General features: G+C 40.5%; 1 protein-coding gene across 3 annotated transcripts in view; it reads right to left on the reverse strand.

Moving 5' to 3' along the window:
• ARHGEF7 (Rho guanine nucleotide exchange factor 7) overlaps nucleotides 1-25,137 on the reverse strand; it is a 126,773-nt gene that overhangs the window by 69,725 nt on the left and 31,911 nt on the right. For 2 of the 3 annotated variants that reach the window (XM_075137121.1, XM_075137113.1), the window contains exons 3-4: nucleotides 6,421-6,505; nucleotides 2,070-2,200 (exon numbers count right to left, since the gene is read on the reverse strand). In XM_075137121.1, the coding sequence (XP_074993222.1) occupies nucleotides 2,070-2,200; nucleotides 6,421-6,505 (216 nt within the window). Of the gene's footprint in view, nucleotides 1-2,069; nucleotides 2,201-6,420; nucleotides 6,506-8,918; nucleotides 9,641-25,137 lie in introns of those variants that run through there. The other variant, XM_075137131.1, reaches the window with a different exon arrangement.

Here is a 25,137-nt window from a genome sequence, read left to right on the forward strand (position 1 = left end):
CAGCTTAAAACTTCCCCCCCCCCGCCGTAATAACAGATCAGGTTGGAAGGTTCCACACCTGAATGTGCAAGTTTCCATGGCCTGCCAATGGAGAAAGACAGCGTTTTTCCACAAAACCCATGAAACAGTTATGCAATTTACCTTGAATAAGTACTCACAAATCATTTGCCTCAAGTTTAGCAAAGCTACAAGTTTGCAGCATGTCAGACTTGCAGCTGTCCATACATACATATATATGCGCTCATCCCCTATCACAGATGTGAAGGCAGATTATCGCTCTATTGTAACAACTAAATGTTAATAGCTACTTCTTAGAAGTCTTTCAAATTAATGATGTTCATATTCGGCATTTTGTTCTTGGATGTCAATTTTGAATATCTGCATCATTTAAGCATTTCATGAGAGTTAGGACAAACTTTTATGCTAAAAAAAAGCTAAATAACTGGGCAGGCTTTAAATAATCCAAATACAACCCACTGCACTGGAACTGAGAGAACAGGACTGCAAATCATGTCTGTCTCTATCATAAGGAAGGATCAATACCTGCATTAGCAAAAAATAACTTAGTGAGAAAATGACTGTGTAAGCAATCCTAGTCAGCTATCCAGGTAGCGGAATTTCACCTACATGTTGTCTATATAGATGAGATGATTAAAAGATGTACTACGTAATGTCACTGGGATCATATAACATGTCAGCTTAATTCACATCCACAGCAGTCATGTTATTGTATCATTACTCAATTTAACAATCAGACTTTTACTGGCTGAGAAATTGTAAGAAAATGAAGGCAACACAACTCTGAAAAACATGCAGACAGCCCCAAGAAATGGCAAATCACAACGTTTGACAATTAGATCGGCACATTTTCAAACAAGTGCCTCTGCCTTAGTCCTCTGCTTGTACATCATGTGCTTTCATCCACTATGACTGCTCAAGAGAAAGTTTTGCCTTAGTAAACGGTAAAAAGCCACAAAATAAGCAGCAACGCTGCACAGTGACATCAACTACAGTCCCTTTACTCTGCCATGATGGCTCTCCAGTAGAGGAAACTGAGTACAAATTTGGTGAGAACAGTTCCAAACTGATCATCGACAGCAGCAAAACCAAACTAAGAATATCCCAGGTTTGGCCACTAGCTTTCTTTCCCTCCTTCTCGCACTTCTTTGCCCCTTTGCAACTTTCTGCAGAGCCGCTCAGCTCACCAAAGTGATAGAAGTACTTATAACTCTGATTACTTCAGTAATCCAGCTAACAGCTAATCCCACAAACAGTTGCATCAACAGAACTAAGTGGGTGGTGAACAGCAGACTGGGAGCTGGAATTAGTGGCCTAGGGCAAGAACTTGCAAGGGCTCTGCTACCAGAGAAAACACATCAAACCACACCTAAGAAAGCTTAAGCAGAGCACTGTGTTTAAAGTTTCACATAGCAATCATCACATAGTTCAAAACGGCCTCCTTCAAGCATGGAAAAAGCAGTTTACAGTAGGGATCTGAACCCTCCTTGCAAACCTTTTAGTCACTAAAAGCACCTTTTGTCACAGTTAGTTTCAATACAGTACTCTATCCTGACTTCAGCCGTACTGTAAAACAACTGCCCATACCACTCAGTTACCTGAAGGCTCGTTGAAGGATTCACCTTGAAACATAACAGAAAGCAGGAAATAACTGCCAACACTGCCAACACTAAAGGTATCACCGTTGCTGAGGTTTGAATATCTTTCAATCATCATCTCTAAACTCACAGTCATGGAGAAAATTAGATTTTTGCCTTTGAAAAAGCAAGTCCTTATACTGAAAAGTAATAAATAAATCCAGTAAGATACTGTGTATGCAGACAACATGGAGTGGTAAGTGCGGAAAAAAATAATTAGAATTTCACAGAAAGCTGCATGTATTTTGGAACATCATAAGAAAAGCTGCAAAAATAGAATGTCACAGGCTTGAAATAGAGAGGTGAAAAAGAGGAAACAGTTACTTTGCTACACTATTGTTTACTTATAATCTTGCCAAAAGAAAGAAAAAAAAAAACCACACCACAGCATGTTTAATTTCTTCTAGAACTTACCAAACTCCGATACTGTCCCTGAAAGAGTTTTGAAGTTCTACTGTGTAAAGACTGGGATCCCAGAGAATCGAAAGATTTTATCCGATGAGATGAGGGACGTGCACATACAGAGTCACTGCCCAGCCCTATGTCTGTAGGAGGGAAAAAGAAAGTAAATATTAGAATTTGAGAAATCTGCATATAACTTCTGCTTACTTCTGTAAAACTCATGTGCTTAAAGCAGATTTGATGTATCTGTAGTTGCTCAATAATTCAAGATTAAAAAAAAAAAGTAATAAATGATCTGAAATCTGAGACACTGGCAGTTTCTTCCCCACACAGACAGGAAAACAATTTGAGCTGTTTAGGAAGAGAAGGGTTAGGGTTGTATTTCTCCATTCCTACTCACTACCAGTCTATTTAAAGGTAATTAACCAGCATAATTTTAGCTAGTGGCCAAGAATTTTGAATGCATAAAACTTGCTTGAAGTAAAGCCAGCCACATCTGTTTCTTAGCTCTTCCCCCACCACCACCATCTCTTTCTCAATTAAAACATTCCTTCCACTGTCTTTTTTCCTACGTTCCTTTGTCTCATCCCTTTTTTGCCAACTAAGCTATTTCTTCTTCTTTGGAGGGAGGGGGAGGGATAGGAGCAGTAGAAAGGAAGAAAGCTGCTTGCTCGATAAAAACAGCACCCCCCCAAAACCTCTCCTCTCTTTCATTTGTCTCTACTCTGAGAAGCACACCCATTTGAGAGATGTTCATCTGAAGGGCAGTGTTACATGCTGTCAGGGTGCCGCCGGGGTCCCTGTGGGTCGGGAGGCATCGAGGGGGCGGCAGGCCAGGCTCATCCCACTGCCCCAGCCAGGAGCGGGGCAGCTGGGGCAGCCCCAGCCCCAGACATTGGGCACCTGCCTGGGGATGGGGTGTCGGCCCACCCACGGGTGGGGTGTCCTCATGCCGATTAGCAGGCCGCAGCCAGACAGGGGACAGGCTCCACCGAAAGCGGCTCCTAAGGGCCGGGGTCAATGCTGGCCGTGGTCTCCCGCAGCGCTGCTGGGAGTCTCTCCCCAGCATTATGGTGGGATGGGGGCTGCTCCCGGCTGCACCAGCTCCCCCAGCCCTCGCAGACAAACCCCCAGGAGGGAGATGCTCCCAGGGCCCTTGCAGAGGTGACATGTTACAGCAGACAAACATCGTTCCTTTGCACGAGTATGGCAAGTCATTCCTTTTCCTCATGTTTTCCCACATACCAGGAAATCATTCAGTGAGCATCTGAGCTTCAAGGAGCCCCAAAAGCAATGCAGTATCTTCTGTCCCAAACTTAGATGTTTTCGCTAGACTACACGAGCATCCCAATGGCTCTCCTGGTTTTTATGCCTGTTACTCTCTTCCCTAGTAGTCTGCTTTGCTTCCAACACTCTACCTCCATCAGAGGTGCACGCACACAACTACAGTCTCTCTGTTACTTTCAGACTAAAGGAGACAACGATTATGCAATCCTAGTTATTTTTGGCCACAGGGAAATACACACAGGTGCAGTCCCATGAGGAGACTGGTGAACAAAGCACATCTGCTGTTCCACGTCAAACCTGAAGGGGGAATTCGATTCGTCTTAACTGGAAAGCCTTTCAACTTCAGCACGGCATCTAACAGCAGCCAAGATGCAGGAGAAGGGAAAGGGTTTTAGATGGACAACGAACACAGAAGGAAAAAGTGTTGACAAAGGATGCTCCAAGCCCTCAGTGACTGAGCAGAGAACACCTTCCTCGGGTACTTCTTTTTAAATAGTCCTTTGTCATCCTTCAAAAATCACTGTCCTTCAAAAAAAACTACAAATACACACACCCCAGCCAAGTAGTGCAATATTAGAATTATTCATATTAAGTCGAATATTTTGTATGGATAGTATTGTTACACATTAAAGTCATAAAAGACCTCACATTTTGTGAGCCTGCTTTCCTAAAAGCATTTGAAGGCCATTGTATAACTATAAACACTGGTGATTATAGTCCATTACAGAAAGAACTTACATCTTTGTTTTCACAGATGGACGGGAGAGAAATGGGACTAAATCATGGGCTTCGTTTGTAAATCATAACTTTATGGCTAATTGTAATGCTCCCAAAAACTTTAAAGTTGCTTTAACCATCAGTAACTAATAGAACTTAAGGATTGTAAGTAATCTGAAGCATCTCCATGTCCAGTTTGCTATGTTTCCTATCTGCAGTCAAGTAGAAGAACAGACACACCACCAAATCCAGCATTACACCTTGACACAGTTCACCTAGGAAAACAGGATCAGGTTTATTCATGGCAGTGTGGTCTAGCCTCTGGGCAACCCTAAAACACACTACTTGGAAATTGTTTAAGTGTAGCCTGATTCCTGAAATTTTCTAGTTCACAACAGCAGGTCTAACACACCAACACAAGAGACCTTTTGAGGCTTGAATTAGAAACTGCATGGGTCTGAACTGAAAAGAAGGGAAATTATTACAAACAAACCACACGCAAATTGCAAATATTTTTACCAATAATATCTAAATACTTTTAAATTAATTTGGACTTTTGATAGACTTAAAAGGCTTGCAGACCCCATGTATCCATTAAAGTTTCCATTAAAATCCCAAATAAACATGTTCAATGAATTTCTCAGTGGGACTACTGTCAGAAAAGAATTCAACTCTGCTGCTAAAAACTCAAGAATCTTGACTGGCAACAGAATGTGCACATTTGACAAATATTAATTGGTAGATTTCACAGAAGCTTCACACTTCTACCCATCCATCCAAAGAATTCGAGGGTTGTAACATCCTTTCTTCTTCTCCATCATCACCTCAGCTTCCCTATGCCAGTTCCTCTCCCCTTATCTGTCTATGAACAGCAACTGGTACCTTGATCCTACCCCTCCTGAACTTAAAGAATTTGATGGACTGTGAACACAGGTTCTGTGAAAACATACCTGAAATTCTTGCAGACCCAGATGGGGATCTGAAAGCCATGTTCCAGTACTAGAGTAGGGAGAGTCTAAAATGCCTTCTACACAGTCACCCAATTAAAGAAAACTGGAAGAACAGTTGGTCAGGAAGATTTATGCAGCTCTGCTTGCTCCTAGGAATGAGCCAACACCACAGTTCACATGTGGTTTTGATTTTTGGTTTCCATACCACCACCACCCCACCTGAAAAGGATCAGCCTGTGTCCTTTCTAAGGCCAGCTGCAATTGTGGCTTTTTGATGTGGGTATTAATCTATTGATGCCCGGACCGAACAGCCACACTTTTCCTCCCCTTCAAAGACAGCTAACAGTCAGTATATAGCAGCTTTAAAGATGTATTGAAATGGTCTACATTTGCACTTGCAGTTAAGATGAAAGGCAGTATCTTCAACTGGTGTAAGCAGCTACAAAGTTGCCAATAATATTACTCCATGCCCATTCATTAGAACTAAGAATTTGGTTGTAAAACTCACTCCTAAGGGGTGTTTTCTGATGCAAGGAGGGAAAAAAAAGCCACATTAAAAAAATCCCTGTTGTAATGGACCAGAGGAGTATTATAAAAGTGACAAGATACTTATACTATTATTATTAAACAAAGTAACACTGATCCACCACTGACTTTTCTATCAGCTTCCTTTTCCTCCCCACATAAAAATTGACAACCATGGTCCATTTTTAAATAATTATCTCTCACCAGACTCTAACCTGATGACCATTACTGGAACTTGCTGCTGACAATGTAAAACCCCAGCACAGAGCAGCAAAAAGGGCCACTGATGTTAACATTTCTTGACTGTCCCAGGATCCTGCTGACATCGTTTAGTACAGCCTCACCCTACAACAAAGCATGGACACCTCTCACCTGTGTGCCATTTCTACAGCACTCTCTTCCCCCTAAGAACTTGAGATAGGTGGTTTGTAACTTCTAGCTGCTACCTAAATGAAACATGCGTGGATTAAGGGATCAGAGCTATCCTTTTGTTACCGTCAAGAAAGTGCTCGGGAATGGGGGAGCGGGGGGACAACATGACAAAACATCGACAAAAGTGTTCAAACACAGGAATGACAGAGGCAAAAGTCAACTTTTAGTATTTCAAACTGAAAAAAGGAAAAAAAGATGGGGCCCTGTTCTAAGAATTCTTGCCAGCTAAAAGGCTCAGCCTTTGCTCCACTGCAAAGCTTCCTTCTGCAGAAGAGAAGAGAGAATCCAGAGAGGCCACTACCAAAGTCATAACAACAAACTGCAACAAAGAAACTCTTCTAAAACACTGCACATGTTCATTTCATCATGAGTATAGCAACAGGTATAAATATACATTGATGTAAGTTGAAGGTAAGGTAAACAAGCACCAGGACATACCAGAATCTACTTACCTGCAGTCACCTTATTTAAAGCCACGAGAGAGCTGAGAACTTTGCTGAAATTCTGTCCCTGATACAGGTCATTTGCATCAAAAGTCTGAAAACAAAAGAACATACAGTAAGTCATAGAAACGAGCCTTTAAACTAAGCATTTCTATGCTATCATGCAACCATGACTGTAGAAGCTATTGCCTGATCAAGGTGCAGTTGTTCAGTGGCTGTCATGGACCAGTAAAACTGTGGGGTTTTTTCCCCTTTTTTGGGGTGGGGGGGGTGGGGGGGACAACACCCAACTCATTTTTAAATAGAATATAGAAACAGCTGGATTTGAGAAAAAATGAAGAACATATAAGCTAAAAAAACAAAGTGTCATTTAAATTACAGGAAAGTTGAATAAAACATAATTACAAAAGAGAGAAGCTTTCCTCAGACAGTTTGGCCAAAAAAGTTACTGGATACCATTACTCTTGGCATACTCTCCTTTTTCTGTAGCAGCTCACAGGCATTGTACCCGATTTTCATAAAATATTTTTTAAATTACTTAAATTTTAAAAAATTTAAAATTACTTAAAATTTTAAACAACATACATGCTATCTCTTTATTCTACAAGACACAAAGGAAGGCAGCATTCCTGAAAATTAATTAATTTTACGAAGAGTGAAGTTGCTGGATAGCTTAGATGGAGCATGAGGTTTGGGAAGGGGAGGGATGAAAGCTGGGGGTTATTTTATTTTTATTTTTTAACTGTGGGAAAGAGATCCAAATCTCAAACTACCTTGTAGAAAACACTGCAGTAACTTCCAAGCACTGGGTGATGACATTAAACATCTGGATTTTCAGGGGGAAAAGAGAAGATTTAAAAAAAAAAAAAAAAGACCCATAATATTCGCCTGAGGTAATGGAAACACTCATCCAAAGTCTCATGGAAACAGCTCTCGCAATAGATTCTGCATAGGTTGAAAGGAGTCACAGTATTCCCTTGTGCAAGACTAGAAAGAGGACAATAAAAGACAGCTATTACAGTTGTTCCAACTGATTTAAGAAACAGAAAGAGATTCAGTTTCTCCGCAGCATAGCTGCTTTTATCTAAAAAGTCAACAAAAACCTGTTTATTTTCCTGATAACAGACCCATCCCACAGACACCATCAGAAAGTCTGTACCCCAGAAAGCAGCCTTCAGAGGCAGGAGAGGAAAAACCCATATTCCCAGGGGACAAGAGAGGAAGGGACAAAGGAAGGCTGGGAGGAGAAACAGGGAGGCTGGTTAAACCCAAGAGAAGTGAAAATTTTCATGAAAGCTACCTAAAGTAACCACAGCCTTTTTTTTTTCCCAAAAAAAAGAAATACAAGAGACACAGGCATTTGTGCAGACACCAGAACTAGATCAGAAAGGTACTACAGGGGAGAGAAAGGACTATTAAAAAAAAGAATGTTTAAGAAAAAGGTTAGAAACTATAGCTTAAAAACAAAAAAAACTACAGCTACCACAGTAACCACTGCCAGACCGGTTGTGACTGGTTATGTGATCCACTAACAAAGGTAGAGCAGATTTGGGAAACGTTTAATGACAGTATTATTCAGTAAGAAAAAAAAAAAAAAAATCTACCAAAGCATTCACAGTATTTGAGGTACTTGCATATGTTAACATGCACATTTTTTCCCCTCAGACTGAAGATCATCTCTGGTCCCAGCGAGCAGCAGTTCTACTTCAGCTGTACAGGTGCTGACATCTCTCAAGCTCAGGTAGTGTGTATACAGCTCAGAAGAGCAATGCCACAAAACAGACGCAAAATAAACTGGAGACAAACACTAATATACTCCAAGCAGTTATCACTTACATAAAATAAATCCAATAACTATTTCACCAAGTTTCACTGGGCTACAGAAAATTTAAATACTACTCTTATTTATTTGAAGCTCTAAGGAGCAAGGAGAGGGACCAGGGAATTGCCTAGATGTGAATTTTGTGGGGTTTTGCCTGAAACATGAGGAAATATTTAGAAACTATGTACACAATAAAAAACACTAAGCAAGTTATCTGATTTTACACAAAGAGACTAAAAATATGTTCAGTTTTATTAATAGCATAATTTATAATAGAGATGAGAAAAGACACCAATAAGGTGACAGCAGAACACATAAAAGCAAAACCAGACTGGAGATAGCTTAACCACTGCTCAAATGGGGGGGGGCGGCTGAAATAATAAAGCTGTTAGGGAACAAGAAAGCATCAGGAGTGGTGTAAAATTTTCATTGTTAGCTATATGTTTATTGCAGTAGCTTTTAAACAAGCAAATGGAAAGTATGAGTAGAGTCATGAAATAATGGCTCTGATCCCAAAAAAAAGAAATACAAGAGACACAGGCATTTGTGCAGACACCAGAACTAGATCAGAAAGGTACTACAGGGGAGAGAAAGGACTATTAAAAAAAAAGAATGTTTAAGAAAAAGGTTAGAAACTATAACTTAAAAACAAAACAAAAAAAACCTAAATCCACTTTAAGCTCACCTTCATTCTGGATTCTGCTAGAGCCAAGAGCTCTCCAAAGTCAGGCTAACTGGAGAACAACAGGATGCGAGGAAGCCTCGTTTCCTGCTACGCCAAGACTATAGGGGATACCAAGAGTGATTTGATTGGATCACCCCAACACGTATAGTGCCATTAAAAAAGCCTGTATCCAGGACATGCATCCAGTCTGGTACTTCACAGGAAACCACACAATGGGAGGATACGAGAAACATTTGCTTCCTTGCGATTTTACATAAAGCAATTCTGACAGGAAGCCACCCTCAGCTCATGGCCAGTATGTTCATTAGTAGCACTTGATAGAGGGGGAGGGGGACACGACACCCTCCAGAGAGATTTCCTCCTGACTTAACAAATGTTTAAGCATAAACTAATCTAGAGAGATAAAAAGTGAGGGAAAAAGCTCAGGTGCTCTATAGTTTTGAGGCTAACTCGTTATGAGCTCAACTACTTGATTATAAAAACCTTGTTTCAAAAAAAACAAACCAAACCAAACAAACCCACAAACCCACACAACAAAAAACCCCACCAAACACTCATACCCTTCTTCTATCTTAGTGGAGGTTTGCTCATTTCACAATATGTTTGAAAACTCTCTCTGACATGAGTAAAAGCATTAAGATGCTTTAAGAGGTGCTTCCATGGGATTGCCAGAGAAAAGAGTCTGTTCCAGGCTTAAAGAGAAGTCCGACTTGTCATTCTGGTATTTAGGGACAGATCAACTGTGAAAACTGACTCTTTAAACATCGTATCTTGATGTGAGAAAGAGTCATTCAGTAACTTCCCTATTCAATGTCACCAGATGACAAACATCCCCCCCATACAACACCCCCAATTCTGTGACTGCAAGAATCAAGGCTGAATTTTGAGATCCAAGTACCAAGCAAAGTTATTTTTATATTGCAAAATATTACCACATACACAAGGTCTGCATGCTAAATTATCTTCTCTAATACTAGCACAACACACTTTTCAAATCATGTCAGAAGCACAATGTGAATCAAACTTGCACATGCTTACAACAGCTCTTAAAACCTAAAAATGCAAACACTTAGAAAGATACTACCTTAGAAATATTGAGATGTCTTTTAAACATTACGCGACAGGCATATATAGACATTAAACAAGGCTCTGTGGAAAAAATACTTCTAATACACCCTTGCTTTTCAGGCAAACAACATTTTAACTCTCCACCTGCGATGAAGTTTACCCTCTTGTTCATCCAATCCGTATCTTCCACCAAGACAGTCAGATAAAACGTTAGTCAGGATGCAAGTATAAAACCTTCATAAATCACATCAGATGAGGACCCAGTCAAGCCATATCTTTTGAACAAACTATTTAAATAAAATACCTTTGGTTTTAAATTCCACAGAATTGACCACCTGCAGATATGTCTTACATAAGCATTAACATAAAGCACACCTATTAAATAAAGACAGACCAGGACTACATTAAAAGCCTTACACTGGAAACACTTTGCAATTTATAAATAGTTAGCTGGGAATCAATGAACATAAGGCTTAGCAGGCTTATCCCCATATGCCTCTTATTATCTGCCTGTTTTCCTGTTCTTTTAACATCTTTCTTACATTCTTCTGTTCTCTCCTGGATTTCAACGTCTGACACATCAATATCCCAGGCAGATACTGTATTCTAGAAGCAGACCAGACCAAACTGCCTAATAGCAAGAGGTCTTATGTGATCTGTAACACTACACATACACTCAAGAGCATGCTGGCCCTTTTGGTCACAGGACACTGACTGCGAAAGCCTGCCGATTGCCTACCCTGACCCACAGAGTCTGGCTTCCTTTTCAACACCCTCCACCAATTCCCAATATACAAGGCCTGGCTTTCCATAACTATGCCTGCATTTTTTGCCCCTAGGATTTCAATTGGCTGCAAACTTTATTGATAACAATTTTATGACCTCTTCCAGGTCATTCGTTAAATGTTAAATGACATGGTTGAGTACCAATGGCAGCAAATCCCCTATAGAAAGGTGTACATTGGATGGTCATTCCACATTCGTAATTGTATTAAAGCCTATTAATTAGCCAGTTTTTAAATTCATTTCATATGAGCCATATTGATTTTTCCATCATTGATATTTCTTAAACACCAGACAAAATGCCTTAGAGATCCATTTCATTCACATACTGGTTGTTCAACTACCAAATCCATCCTCTTATTTTAAATCAAGACTGATCTCTGCATGCATCTGTTTAACTCCATCACATCCAAAATGGCCATGGTAATACTTTCAGGTATTCAGATGACTTAAAATAAGTCATCTAAACCACTAACCCTGAGTGGATGGAGACTTCTGTTCAAACGGTGTTAGTGATCTAATAGAAATAAGGAAATAAAACTAACAGCAATGCTTGTCCCTCATATCCTTGCAACAACTAGTACCTACTGGAATTGGGAAAACATTAACTGAGGGATTAGTGAAAGGAAAAAGAAATTAGAAAGTAAGGTTGAGAATATACCTGGTGAGAGCAGACTAAGGCATACAGTAAGCCTGCAGCAGCATTCTTTTCTTCAAATCAGTCAGTTTCACAGTCTCAGGTATCCTTTATACGATTTTATCCTCCCCTTCTAGCCCATTAAGTCAGAAGCCAGTTATGGAGGAATTATTTTTAAATTAAGGTATTTATCCTGATAAGGCAAGGTCTACAAGTGGAGACGGGGGGGGGAAAACACAACAAGGGTGGTTCAGCCAAGCTTCCAGACACACGCTTTTTCTTCAAATGTGTCTTCTACCAATCTTAACTTGCTTGTGTCCTTAAACCACCAGAGCATCAGTAAGGCTGTATCTAACAGTCATTGTAAGAAAAGTTCATATACTGGTTAAGAATAAAATAGAAAGGTTTTTCTTACTAAGTATTTCCTTGCTAGACTAGTGCCTTGAAGATACACAGGTACAGTATTCCCAGTGAACATTAACATTTTAAGCATCTGTCTGACAAAAATAGGTTGACAGCTTTCTTTACAGCACTGCACCATAAACTGCAGCAGCTGAGGAGCTGACTTACAAGCAGCCCAGACAGACATCTGTGCAGCACAGATAGGGCTGCCGCTGCTAACCTCGCCAGCCAGCCCCAAAATAAGCTGTAACCCCTAGGCTGTGTGTACTAAACTGGCAGGACACTCTCCAGCTCAGCTTGGTGGCCCTGGGCCCCTAGCACAAAAGATTACAAGAACATTGGCTTGCTCACCCGGAGGAAATGAAAGGAAATGAGCAGGGCGGCTTGGCAAAGCACAGCATGACCACATACAACGTGTCACTCCACCTGTTCCTAGTGTGCAGGCTGCAGCAGTTTTGGCCATGGGAGCATGAATAAACAAGTGGTAGGAAAAAAAAGCAACTCACGGTTAGAAACAGGTGACCTTCTTGAAAAACATTAAGAACTCCAACACCTTGCTTCCTTGCGCCACCACCCCCAGCGTATTTCTACCCCTAGAGCAGCTGGCAAGGGGAAGCCATGGAAGCCATCCACGGTCCACCTTCCCGTGATGACACCTAATATGCCCAAGCTGGAAAAAAGATCCCATAGGTAAGCCTACATGCAAAGCACAAATTTCTTAATTTATTCTCACATGAGGTCAGCTGTAAGTGGAGCTGAGTCTCATTCAGCTATTATGCAGCAGCTGTTCCTCGAGCCATGAATTATCATCTGAAAGCTGCGGCAGTAAAAGGAGAGATAAGAAAAGCAGGGAACTATGACAACTGAGAGAGGAAGGGAAGGCGGGGGGAGAAGCAGAGATGATTACAAGTGTTCTGGAAATCTCTATGAGGCATAATGTTGCCCAAATCTAGTCTGCAGAGCACAAGGGCGAGCTAAAAAATATTAAGTTCCATTTCAAAAATTAAAGAGTAAGACAAGAGGAAAAGTTTGAAAATAACTGGGAGAACAGACCTGCAAGTGCAGGATTTCTGTGTGATTTGGTACCAGTTCACAAGAGAAATTAAAACTCAGTGGTGAAGAATACAAAACTTTTAAGAAGATATCTGGAATAAATTTTATTGCTCATATAAACCTGTTCCTCAAAAGTAAAAACTTAATTGTACTAAAAACACCATATCACCTAGAAAGCTTTATTTAATTCCTACAACTAATAATACTTTTAAGACTTAATATCTTATCTACAAAAGCAGGCACAACCAGCAATAAAAATGCATACGGAAGTATGTAGTGTCTGTGTGCACATCTGTGTGCCCATGCATGTATCCAAATAAACATTTACAACACAAATCTGAAGAGAACAAAGGTTAAAAAAAAAACTTGTTTTAGAGTCCCTGAAGATGTACTAAAGCTTTCCAGCTCCAAGAATTTTTTGCCCAAACCAGCTGCATCAAAGCACTAATGATTCTGCAGAGCATGAATTTCAAATACTACATAACATTTTACCTAAGCCACTGCTTCAAAGTCAACATCTAAACATTGCCAAAACTAAACATATACAACTTACTTTTCACCAACCCCAGCAAAAATGGCATAAAAAAAAATCTACACAAAGAAATACTAAGTTCCTTTTTGGAGATGAACTGTACAACTTCTGAAACTTTCCAACTCTGTCTGTTTTTAGAATGTGACACAGCAAGTTAGTATCCTCAAATGAATTCTTTACTAAGAAAGTTGTAGAATTTGGTATTTTTAACCATAAACCTCTAGTAGTAGCAAACCAAGATGTAATTTAAAAAATAGAAATAGAAAGGTTAGCACTGCCTACATTTGTATAAGCATGTAAGAAAACGTAAGCCTGTTCCAAATTTCTACCTGCACAGCAGAACAAGAACTACGTCTCTCACACTTTCATCCTAAATCACTTTCAAATTGCTTTGTAAGTTTTGAATCTTATAGATGATACCACACAGTGATAATCTCAGCTGCCACAGAAAGAGAAAGAGAGAGATTAGTGGCATACCGTATTAATACATGATTGAGTACTAAGGCTTAAGGAAGCTCACACTCCTGGAACTACAGGCAAAAATAAAAGTTCTTGGAATTAAATTACCAAAGATAAAATTTGATTGGGACACTGAAGTTGAGATGCCTCAGTACTCGCCAACGCAACAGGTTACACCTACTTGTTTTGCTGAAACAAAGCAATTGCATAAGCACCTTCTCCTGCCAATGGAGAGAGGCACCTCAACAGGGAAACTTGGCAAGAAACATACCCCGAGGAAGATTCAGCCCAGTCAAACTCACCTCTCTTTCTGACATACACAGACAAGAACTATGTAAACTACTCTCCTAAAATAAATCAGGAAACACAGCTGGGGAAATCCAGGCCAAAATGCATGGGGAATACTGTGTGTAAGTAAGATGACATACAGGACCGAGAAAAAACCCATAAAGTATATGCTTGGAAATAAATACAAACAGTTCTGCTATGAAGTAGAGTAAGCACTCAGTGATAAAAATGGTAAAAATTAATTTTTGGCTAATAAGTGCACAAGCCATCACAGACTGCCAGCGCATCTGATAAACAAGGACATGGTTAAACAGTCATACGTTCTGGGGAAAACCACAAGTGAAAGGTGAAGGATATCCTACTGAACTATAACTAGCTTTTCTTTCTAAAAATAAGAACTGAAAACTCCACCTTATCCTTCTCCCAATGGTCCAATTCCTAAGAAGGAAAGAACCAAAGGCGTTTGAATGAGGAGTAAAAATTAGACCCAAGCACTTCATTCGTTTTGAAATACGATGTCCACCTGCTTAGATGAAGGCCTGCTGTACAGAATAACAACAATACATTTTGATGAGCAAGACTTGGTGCTCAGTTAACTACAAGTTACATCAATTTCCTAAATTTGCTGATGGGTTCTACTTAATCTTCTGTGCTCTACTAAGCCAGTCGCGTACTCTAGCAATGCTCCAGGGGTCAAAGCTCAAGTCTCTGCACCGACAGAACTGCCTCAAGAAACCAGCAAGAAGTTTCTCAAGAATGTCACAAAGTATTTTTCTTCCCGAAAGTGATTGTGTCATCTGACCCTGTAATGAAAAAACACATAACATCTGCTGTGCTTATCAGCACAGATATTACAGAAAAATTGCAATGTGTCAGTAACCTTTTGCTAAAAAGGCGGCTCCTGCTTTCATAGCATTTCTTTTAGACACCACAGATGACAAACTTAGTCAGCACCAGAGGGTGTGAGTGGACTAGAAGCCAAAACTGCCATGGGGATCGGATAGTGTGCCACAGTTAATAAAAAGGCTGGCCCAAATTTTAGAAACAAAAGCAAACAAACAACAGCAAAACACACAGAACTAACAGGAGACTTTCCCAAAAGAAACAGGCTGCAGAGAAAAGCAGCTTCTAGGTCCTGCTTCTTCCCCCCCCAAGAACAGTGCTAACATCTATGCTCAGAGTAGATGCTTACACTTAATGAAAGCAGTTTCTTCTTGTATGAGTAGTTCATTAAAGATCAATGTAGCAGGGGAAAGCCTTTAAGGTCAGTTTTTAGGCCTTTATATGAGAGATGATGATAATTCGTTTGAATTAGTTTTTCAATAACTTGCAATTACAAAAAAAAAAAAGAAATGGCAGGTTTTGGTCTTACAAATTCAGGTGATGTCTGTAACAGTATCAACTGGTCACATTTGCAAGACTACAATCCCTGCTACATGTGAACAACTGCAAGTCGTGGGAGTGGCTGGTCACTTGTGTGGCTGCACTTTTTTTTCTTTTTTCTTTTATTAAATCACAGTAATAAATCATGGTTTTGGGAAGCTACTCCTTCATCCCACAGCTTCTGCTACTTCAGACCTTGTTGAGCACCTATCCTTCCGCCAACTCCATTCAACACCGCCGTGATGGAGCAGCATGGAGAACACGAGCCTTATTGAGTTCCAGTTTAGAGGATGTCTATCGTGCCCTGAAGTACTAGGTAAAGCTCACAGGCAGATATCCACCTTCTCCTCCATGATTTATAGATAAATGTCATACTTGCAAGCAAACTTACTGTAATGGAATCTGCAAACTGTTTCCCATCTTAAAGTATAAACATACATTATGGCTCCATCATTTTCATACATCTACAATTTCTTCCTGACTTTTCTTTTTTCCCCAATAATAAGTTAGAAAGAAACAAGTTAGGAAAAAGACTTAATGCAAAAAATGATTCTGCAAAAACACCGGACCAACACTTCATGCTAACTGAAATTATCAAAAGCACTGAAAATGAAAGCTGACCTCAAGCAGATCACACATAGTCACGACAGAAATCAAAATGGCAGAATAGCAACAGTGACAGTCACTTAAGACTACCACAACAGACTGCCAACTAGCCTGGCCAGATTCTGAAAGCAGATCCTGAACATAAACATTCAGAACCGAATCATCTCTGTGCAAGGTTTTACAAACTGCTGTTTGCCAAGGGCTGAACTGCTGTTTGCCAAGGGCTGACACACTGATTTTTTTTAAGGCTCAGAATAAACCAGTTCCTAAGGAAGAGGAGTTGATATATTCAGGAAACTTGCAACTAGGTTTCAAACATTAGGAAGGGAGATGTCTCCTTTTGGAATACTTGAATTTTAGATTTATTTTCTAAAATAAAGAAGTACACATCAGCTAAACTGTGAACGTCTCCATACTCTTACCTAAAAACACAGGAAGGATGGCTTGCCATAACTCATTTCAGATGCCTTCTGTCTACATACATGTTCTGCCAACATTTCTCAACTAATTTCTGAAGTATCAGCTTAGTTTCAAAAGCCACGCTGTATGGAGTAAGAAGAGGCCTCTATAATGAAGCAAAAACCTTAATTTAGATCATGAAAAATTGGGGGGGGGGAGGAACACACCCACACTAGGAAAACCAACTTCTCCGGGTCCAAAATAGGTAGTGTTACCTGCAATCCAGCTCTCCATTTGCAAAACAGGGAAAATAGTAGCTAAATACCAGTTTAAGTCACTACCATCAAATCAAAGTATCACAGACACACAGTAAGATTGCCGAGACAGACTTCTCGATTTTATAACAGCAGCATTCATAGACACAGACACACCCAAGAGCATGTCAGAGAGCAAGAGCTGGGGGCAGGGGGGAAGGAGTCATCTTACTGCAAAAGATTTTGTACTACATGAGGTTATCATCTGCCCTCTTAAAATAGCTTGCTGGCTGTTTTACTACACTACCACGTGCTTTAACCACAACTTAAATGCTATCACATGCTCACGTTTCATCTGGAACAAATGCATACAGCCAAATGATCAGATGATGCACAGATTCAGCATCAATGGAGAACAAACTACAGACAAAGCACGAGCCACAAAAACAGCCCCACTGACCTCAAACACACTATTTCACCTACTGCTTATCAGCATGCTTAGGAGTCTCATTTTGTTGTGTGCATGCACACTTTTTAAAATAAACATATTAACAAAAGAAACGGGAAAATGCTTGTAGCATTAAATATGTACTAGTAGCTGGAGGAGAAAGATTGAAGAGGAATTGGTATTTTGAGATCTCTGGCATGGGTCAGAATTTGACTAAGCATGATTAGACGTGTGGAAAAAAAGTGGGAGAGAGAAAAAGAAAGATAACCTAGAAATGCAAGAAATAAGGAGGCGAAGAAAAAAAAAAAAAAAGGAGTGTTACGCCCTTCTGGTAAGAAGGGATTTATCATAAATCTCAATTGCTTCCTGAATATACTGTGGAAAGTGCCAAAAATTAAGAACAAAGGCTTACTGAATTTCCATATAGCCTGTTGAAGCTTTCATTTAGAATCACCAACTGGAAAAAAGAATTCCAAAATATTTTGCAGAAATGAACAAGCCCCCAAAACCAAGATTTCAGGTTTCAATTAGATGAGCGTGAATTCATTTCAATACTTCCATTTTAAAAATTCACTGAAGAGCGCAAAACTGCATGCACACCCCCTGAGCTACAGCTCCTCCCAAGCGAACCCTTTTTGATTCATAGCTTACCATTTTGATTTCAGCCAGTACAAATACTGTTAAAAACAAGTCTAGGGCTGGATCTCTCCCTCTCCCCCAGGCACCTGCAATAATGTGATCCAGGATCCTCCACCATTTATAAAACCAATTTTGAAAGGGCAGGCACAGGACTTTATCCAGGAAGCAGGGACGAGCCTCACCACCACCTGCGCTGGTGACCAAGCACTCCTCCTGTTGCAAGGCTGGTGGAGCTGCCTAAGCAGCAGCGAGGCAGCCGGAGGGCCCAGCATCTTCGGGTGAGGAAGACAGAAAACTGAAGCCAATTTAATGCAACAGCCTGTAACTTGAGGGCATTCAGCAGCTGCCAGGCCAGCAGCCGAGTCATCCCTATGAAGGGCGAGGCAGACACCTAGGGGCAAGGCACACGGCACAAGTCTAGGTAAACCATTCCTGCCCAGGATTCGCAAGCCCACAGATCAGAGCAAGCTTTCAGGAGGGAAATTTCCCACACTCCCTTCTCCCACACCACCTCACAATCCTTTCACTCAGTGGGTCATTAAACCCCCACAGCAATTCAGTTCTAGCAGCTAACTGGCAGAAAATTAATCCAGCAAGAAGCAGGAAGTTTGCTGCAAGTTTCACAAGCTAAACCAGTTCGGTACCGGACAAGATTAGCACCTGCACCATTGCGTGGGAGAGAAACACCTTGTCTGTCAAGAGAAAAAGATCCACTTGAGGCGCTGGGAAACATCACAGTTGCTCAGATATTTTCCAAGGAGGAGTGATGGTGGGGGGAACCCACACAACTTAGCTACAATCCACCCCCACCCCAATCATCCAGCATCATGCTGATTTTCAGTAGTAAGTTTCTGTAAGAAATTCAAACTTACGGTCTATGGGAGCATCTATAAAAATTTCCACATTCCAAATATTAATAAAAGATGCAGATTACTAGCAACAACAAAAATTAAATCCACACCAATTCTGCTTATTCATAGTAATGCCTGGGGACACAATCCGAAGGAAATAAAGATAACTTTTCTGAGAAACTAATTATTGCAAGAATTTTGTAGTTCTGATTCATCAGCTGATAGGCTATATGATGGGCTTGGGTAGCCAAGCTGGCAAGGGCAGCTAGAGGTGTTACTATGAGCAGCCAGGCCCTACAGTCTATCTCAATTCCTCCTTTTCTCCTAAATATTCTCATCTCCATGGTCGAGGATTCTTCTAGCCTCATGCCATCACCTTCCCCACTGCAGATGCTCTAACTTCAATGCCCTCTCCAAAACACAACTGCTCACACTCCAGCCTTCACAAAACAAGTGTCCTAAATCCAACCTTTCACTTGCAACACATACTACCTCACCAGCACTGCCTGGGCCCTGATCTGGCATCCTGATCCAGAAGGCAGGTCCTCGGTTTCCACAGCAGACAGTGAACAGCGCAAGCTTTGGCCACCATCTGATCAACGGTACCCATATGGAGATATCCTATTCCTATCACCTCCAAGCATCCAGCCAATGCCTAGGAGTCCAGGCCTGTGGTAGGCGACGCCCTGTAAGGTCAGGAATGTGTCTGTCCACAGGCACCAGAGCTTGGGACCTTCTGATGAAGACCTGGGTATGCTACCATGTGCTTTTACAAGTATAACAGTTCAGTGACTGGCAAAGATTGTTTCAGTGTGAGCTCTTTTGCTAAAGTAACTGCTGTTCATGCAGCAGAACCCGGGAGTTAAAGCTGCTCCTCTTGACAACAAGAATTTCCAGCAGAGGGCCATACACTACTCCAAGCAGCATCTCTGGATGCCATCTGTGGAATCAGGACAAGCACTTAAGAAAAATCAGTGACAGCCTATCCAGCCCCAAAACCTGCATCTAAGAGTTGCCAATAAGGAAGAATACAGAAAGGCAAATATTACACCGTAATACTTAACCAAGATGTTCTTCCAACAATTTGTGTCTCAGGGACTATCTGCATTTAAAAGCCTTAAATGGATTTTTTAGACTTCTCTCGTCACTTCTGTAATCCATGCAATTTCAACTTCTACAAAAACCCACAGAAATTATTTGCAGGGCTCAGTTACAGTGTGAAGAATCACTTCCTTTCGTTTGTTATGACCTTGCCAATTGCTTGCTTTTTCTGAGTAGCCCTTAGCTCCTGTGCATGGAGAAACAGAAAACAACCTTCCCACCTTTTCCACGCCACCCGTTACTGAGACCCTGTTGACCTCAGATACTCACCTCTTCTGTCGACAGAAGAGTCAATACATTTATTTGCAACTCACAGGGACTCCATTCCTTCCTACTTAACTTCTGTTAAGTCTTAAAGCAGCAGACTATTCCATTTCCTTTAAATACAGCATTTCTCCTGGGCATTGCTATAAATATAATTCATCTCAATGCTACGACTCACAGAATAGTCAGAGAGAGTGACCAAGCACAATACCTTTGTGATTTGCCAGGACTGCATGATACCTGTCAGTTCAAAGAACTCGGATACTAAATTGAAACTTTAACTATAGCGTGCAACATAGTACTTGGCACAGCCTCAGTAGCAGAGGAATGGAAGGCAGCAAACATGAACCAAGCCTTTAAAGATCAAGGAGGAAAGAAGGGAAGAGATCCAGAGAACTACAGACCAGTAAAACAGATGCCTAAGCCTGGTAAATTGATAAAAGCTATAATAAAGAACAGAATTGGTGGGGTTTGCGTAAATATGGAAATAGAAAAGAATTAACATTGCTTTGGTAGAAGGAAGTAATCTTTCCAAAATGTATCTATGCTCCTTGAAGCAATTAGCTGTAAACATAGGGTAGTCCAGTTAACACACCGCATCTGAATATCCTTTGAAAAGACACCTCATCAAGGGTTGTTTTTGTTTTAAACAAAGGTAATATGAGCTAGGAGACTCCTCCTGAAGATTCAGAAGTGCTCAAGAAGTAAGAAACAACAGCTGTATACAAACTATTGGTTTTCACTATGAAGGGAGCATCAAAAGCATCCTATACGGATTTGACTTAGGACCCACACTACTCAACACAATGTACACTCCATTTCAGAAAAGGCATGAAGAGTGAACTTTCTTTGTTGAGGATATAAAATTATTCAAGGTAGTCAAAACTTGAACTCATAGCAAACAGCTACCATACGATCTTGTGGATGACCAAATGTTAAAGCAGCAGGTGAAATCCAGTGTTAACAAATGCAAAAACTGCCCTCAGTTAAAAAAAAAAAAAACAACCTTGTCATTATACTTGCATAAAAATGAGTTCTAAATTAGCTATTCCCACCGACAAGTAAAAGATGACAGTCAGCTAACAACTTCAGATCAAGAATCAGCCAAGTCATGAAGTCCAAGAGAAACAATACTGGAAAATTAGAAAAGACAGAGGCAACAAACAGATGGCTTCTGTTATTTCCATAGTATCTCTGTAACTCAAATACAGCTCTGGTCCACCACGATACTATAAAACAAGAAAGGGTACAGAGATGTATGCTGTTTAAACCAACTAAATTAATGCAATGGTTTGCATACAAGGAAAGAGCAAATAAGCTAGAAGTGTTCATCTTGAAAAGCAAATATGGGATGTAGCAAAGTATGCTAGTGCTGTATGAAGTCACGTATAACATGGAGAAGATCTATAACATAAGAACAAAGTCAGCCACTGCCACCAGCTGCAGCAGCTGAACAAACAAAAGGAAGTTTTTATAAAATTCATAATTTAACCCTGGAACTGATTGCCATAGGATGCTGTGAAGGAAAAAAGAGCTCAAAATAGCTTTGGAAAGCTATCTGGAAAAAAAAAGCAAGCCATAGTGGGAGATCCATTGAGCTGTTAAATACACAGTGATACAGATACCATCCCTGACTCCTCAAGAAGCTCCTCAGTTATGGACCGTCAGAAGCTGGGAAGATTTAACAGAAGGTGTCATGCTGTATTTTCACTGGTTTTTTTACACCTTTTCTCCCAGGCATCTATTACAGACCCTTATCTCACAGGATAACAAGGTAAACTGACCTTTGATCTGAACTTGCATAGTCATCCTTAGGTCATTAAAGACAGTAAAACTATTCCTACACTTTTAATCTCCAAAACCAAGTTAGGCAAAAGAAGTTTGTTATGCTAACTTAGTCACTACAGAAAACCCCTCAGTAAAACACTGCTTGAGCAACAATAATCAGCCTTTATTCCCCAAATTCTCAAAATCATGCATCAGACTTCATTTTACTACTAATACAGGATTTTAAAGCTGAGTTAAGCAATTGAATAGTCATATTGGAAGATGCAGAAATATTACCACGACAGAAATTACCTGCCAGAAATTTGAGAAAACATTTTACCTTGGTCAGTGCAACTGCACCCTGTTACCCAAAGGGGCAATGCTAACTCGGCACCTCCCAGAGATGTACCCCACACGCCTCCCCAGTGTGGGGATCTGGCTGCAGGGTAATCAAGGGGTGAGTCAGTTCAGCTACAGAAAGCTATTCAGCCTTAGTTTTCCATACAATCAGCTCACTGAAACAACTCAGTCTGCAACTGCACAGTCTGTAGATCTGACACCGAGGAAGTAGCAGGACTGTGTCCAAGACTGTGGACTATCGGGATTTCCCTTCACAAGGGCAGCCCACAGCTACAGCAGATGTGCAACAAACCGTATTCACCAACAAGAGATGCAAACACAGTGATGCTAATATCACTAAATGCACCACTTAAACATTGACATGAACTTTGCACCACTTCAAAATTAGCTAGTAATTATGTCTAGGTTTAAATGACAGCAAGGAGACAAGCAAGAAGAAACAGCTCCATATATCACCATACCAGTATGTTAAAGTTATGGCACAGAACAGCAATGATGAGATTTTGTTACAAAAATTAACACGTAGGGTTTTTTCCTCCACTTAATCTTTGCTGTTTAAATAGCACAAAAATCAGCCTCAAGCCTAGAAGAACAAGTTATGGATTATTATACTCACCCATCTTCACAGTTGATACTATGAAGTTGAGACAGTTGATACTAACAGGACTTCTGCAGGAGGCTCATGATTTTCTCAGATGCATCAAAGTATGCTGAGTTAAGGATGAGGCTTCAAGCGTAACTGAAACCCCTACAGGCAAGCACTGAAACTGTCATTTACATAATACTTTAAGAATAAAGCATATCAACCGATCACATGGAGCTACACAGACATCACTGTAAAGGCATAAATGGCTATAACACTCTGGCATTTAGCACGAGTCTCAGAACAAGCCAAAGTCAGAGCAGATATAAACCCTTTTCAGACTGTGATCTCCATTACAACACCGCCCAAAAAAACCCACGTGAAACTCCTGCTGAGGTCACTGATGCGACTGACACCAGTCTTCAGACCTCAACCTTTCAGCTATGACATCAGAGTAGATATTCTGTTATTACCAGAATCATACTGCACTGGAAACATAACTTCTACAAGAGATGAAGTCTGTAAAATATACTGCTATATTAACATAGAAAACACCAATGCAGCGTAAAGCTCCCAACAGAATGAAAGAAATAGAAAAATAAGAGGTCGTGCATTAAAAGCAGTAACTAGGGCAGTGATGGTAAAGATCCAGCCTCAGAGGAATTCAATAGACACAAAAAAACCACTAAGGTGCTACGCACGTGGCAAAAGCAGGCATCACATCAAGCAATGCTCGAGGTGATGCCCTCTCATTTCCCTTGCTTCTTAAACCAAAGGCGCATAATGGCTACTTATACCTAACTTAGCTGCAAAAGAGGCGAAAGCTTTGCTGTGTGTCTAACCACACACACACAAAAAAAAAATACAGCCTATGACCTAAAGGTAAGAGGTTACCAGGTACCGCGCTCTATCATGTATTTAAAAACCTAGTGCAGATAGCTTTAAACTGATCAATAAAAGCAAAGGCTTCTCCCTTGCATGAGAATGGGAAACAGTGAAAGTGCTCTGAAGCCACCAAGCTGTCACTGAGAGCTGTTTGTGCACTGTGGGGTTGCTCTTGGAGCAGGGGTCAAGTGCCACAGTTTTTAATCCAGACTAGGACTGCAACAATGCGGAGCAACGTGACACAGAAAGCAATTACAGGAAGACTTTGTTCTTAGCAAATTCAATAGCTGAAAAGCTATCGATACCTCTTAAGAAGCACAAGAGCTTCCATGTGCAATACCACGTTTGCTCCCTGGAACAGTGATGATTTTCTGTACTGTATCTTTTGCATCTCTGGCTAATTCAAATTTCTCCTGGAAGGTCCTGGAAAGTGTATGCTCCTCCTTCCCAATCAACAAACGTTTGCGAACTCTGACTGCTTTCCAAAGTCCTGCTGTTTCCTCTCATATGAAAAACAAGTGATACCAGGTGCCGCAAGCAGGAAGAAATTAAATTGAAGGAAGATATAATGGACTAAAATGTGTTGTTCTAGAAGCAGGTTGAAAAGTTAAGCAAATCTTTCCAATAGAATGCTCCAGAAGCATTTAGAAAACAAAGACGTGGTTCCAACGAAGCAGAATTGCTTAAAAATCTCCAGCAACATCCTCTCAAAAAGGTGGTGCCTCAAATGTGTTATCTTTATGGAAGACAACATCAAGAAGGCAACTTGTGTTAAAAAAAAAAAAAAAAATTAAGTTCTACAGTTGAGAAACCCTTTCAAACATTGCAAGAAGCATAATGCAATGCTAACAAACAGCAAATTAGGACAATATTCACATCACAGCTCCTAGCAAACAATTCCAAGTGAATATACTTTTCAACCTCTGAGAAGTAACAATAGCTCTGAAAGCAAAAATAGTTTTTAGACAAATCTGACCCATAAAAGAACTACTAAAAAGCACTTCTCATTTAAGAACAGACTGAAAACGCTTATTTTGTACAATCAGTCTGTCAAGCCAAATTTGTTTTACACAAGCCTTTGCAAGGTTTCTAGAATAGCCCGCCTTATTCTGTACAAAAATTGGCATGTTGCCCAATACCACACACCTGATAAAGGAATACATGTACAGTGCATACCCCTTATATTTAGTGTCCTGCAACATAATTAGTTTTTGGGTACTCAGACAATAAATTCAGCTACGAAGATTGTTCTTAAAGCATGCAGCAATAGCTTCCACAATACCTTTTGCCAGCTATAAAAGCAGTTCCCTCCAGACAGACATTCACACCATGATCTCTAATTTCACACCATCTTTTAAAACGGAGTTATTACAACATGCTTCAAATAAAGCCATGATGTAACATCTGGACTGTACCAAAGCAACGCAAGTTCTGCTTCATGGCAGCACACCACCCTA

This window comes from Calonectris borealis, chromosome 1 (assembly GCF_964195595.1).
Source record: "Calonectris borealis chromosome 1, bCalBor7.hap1.2, whole genome shotgun sequence".
In the NCBI taxonomy this organism is placed as follows: domain Eukaryota; kingdom Metazoa; phylum Chordata; class Aves; order Procellariiformes; family Procellariidae; genus Calonectris; species Calonectris borealis.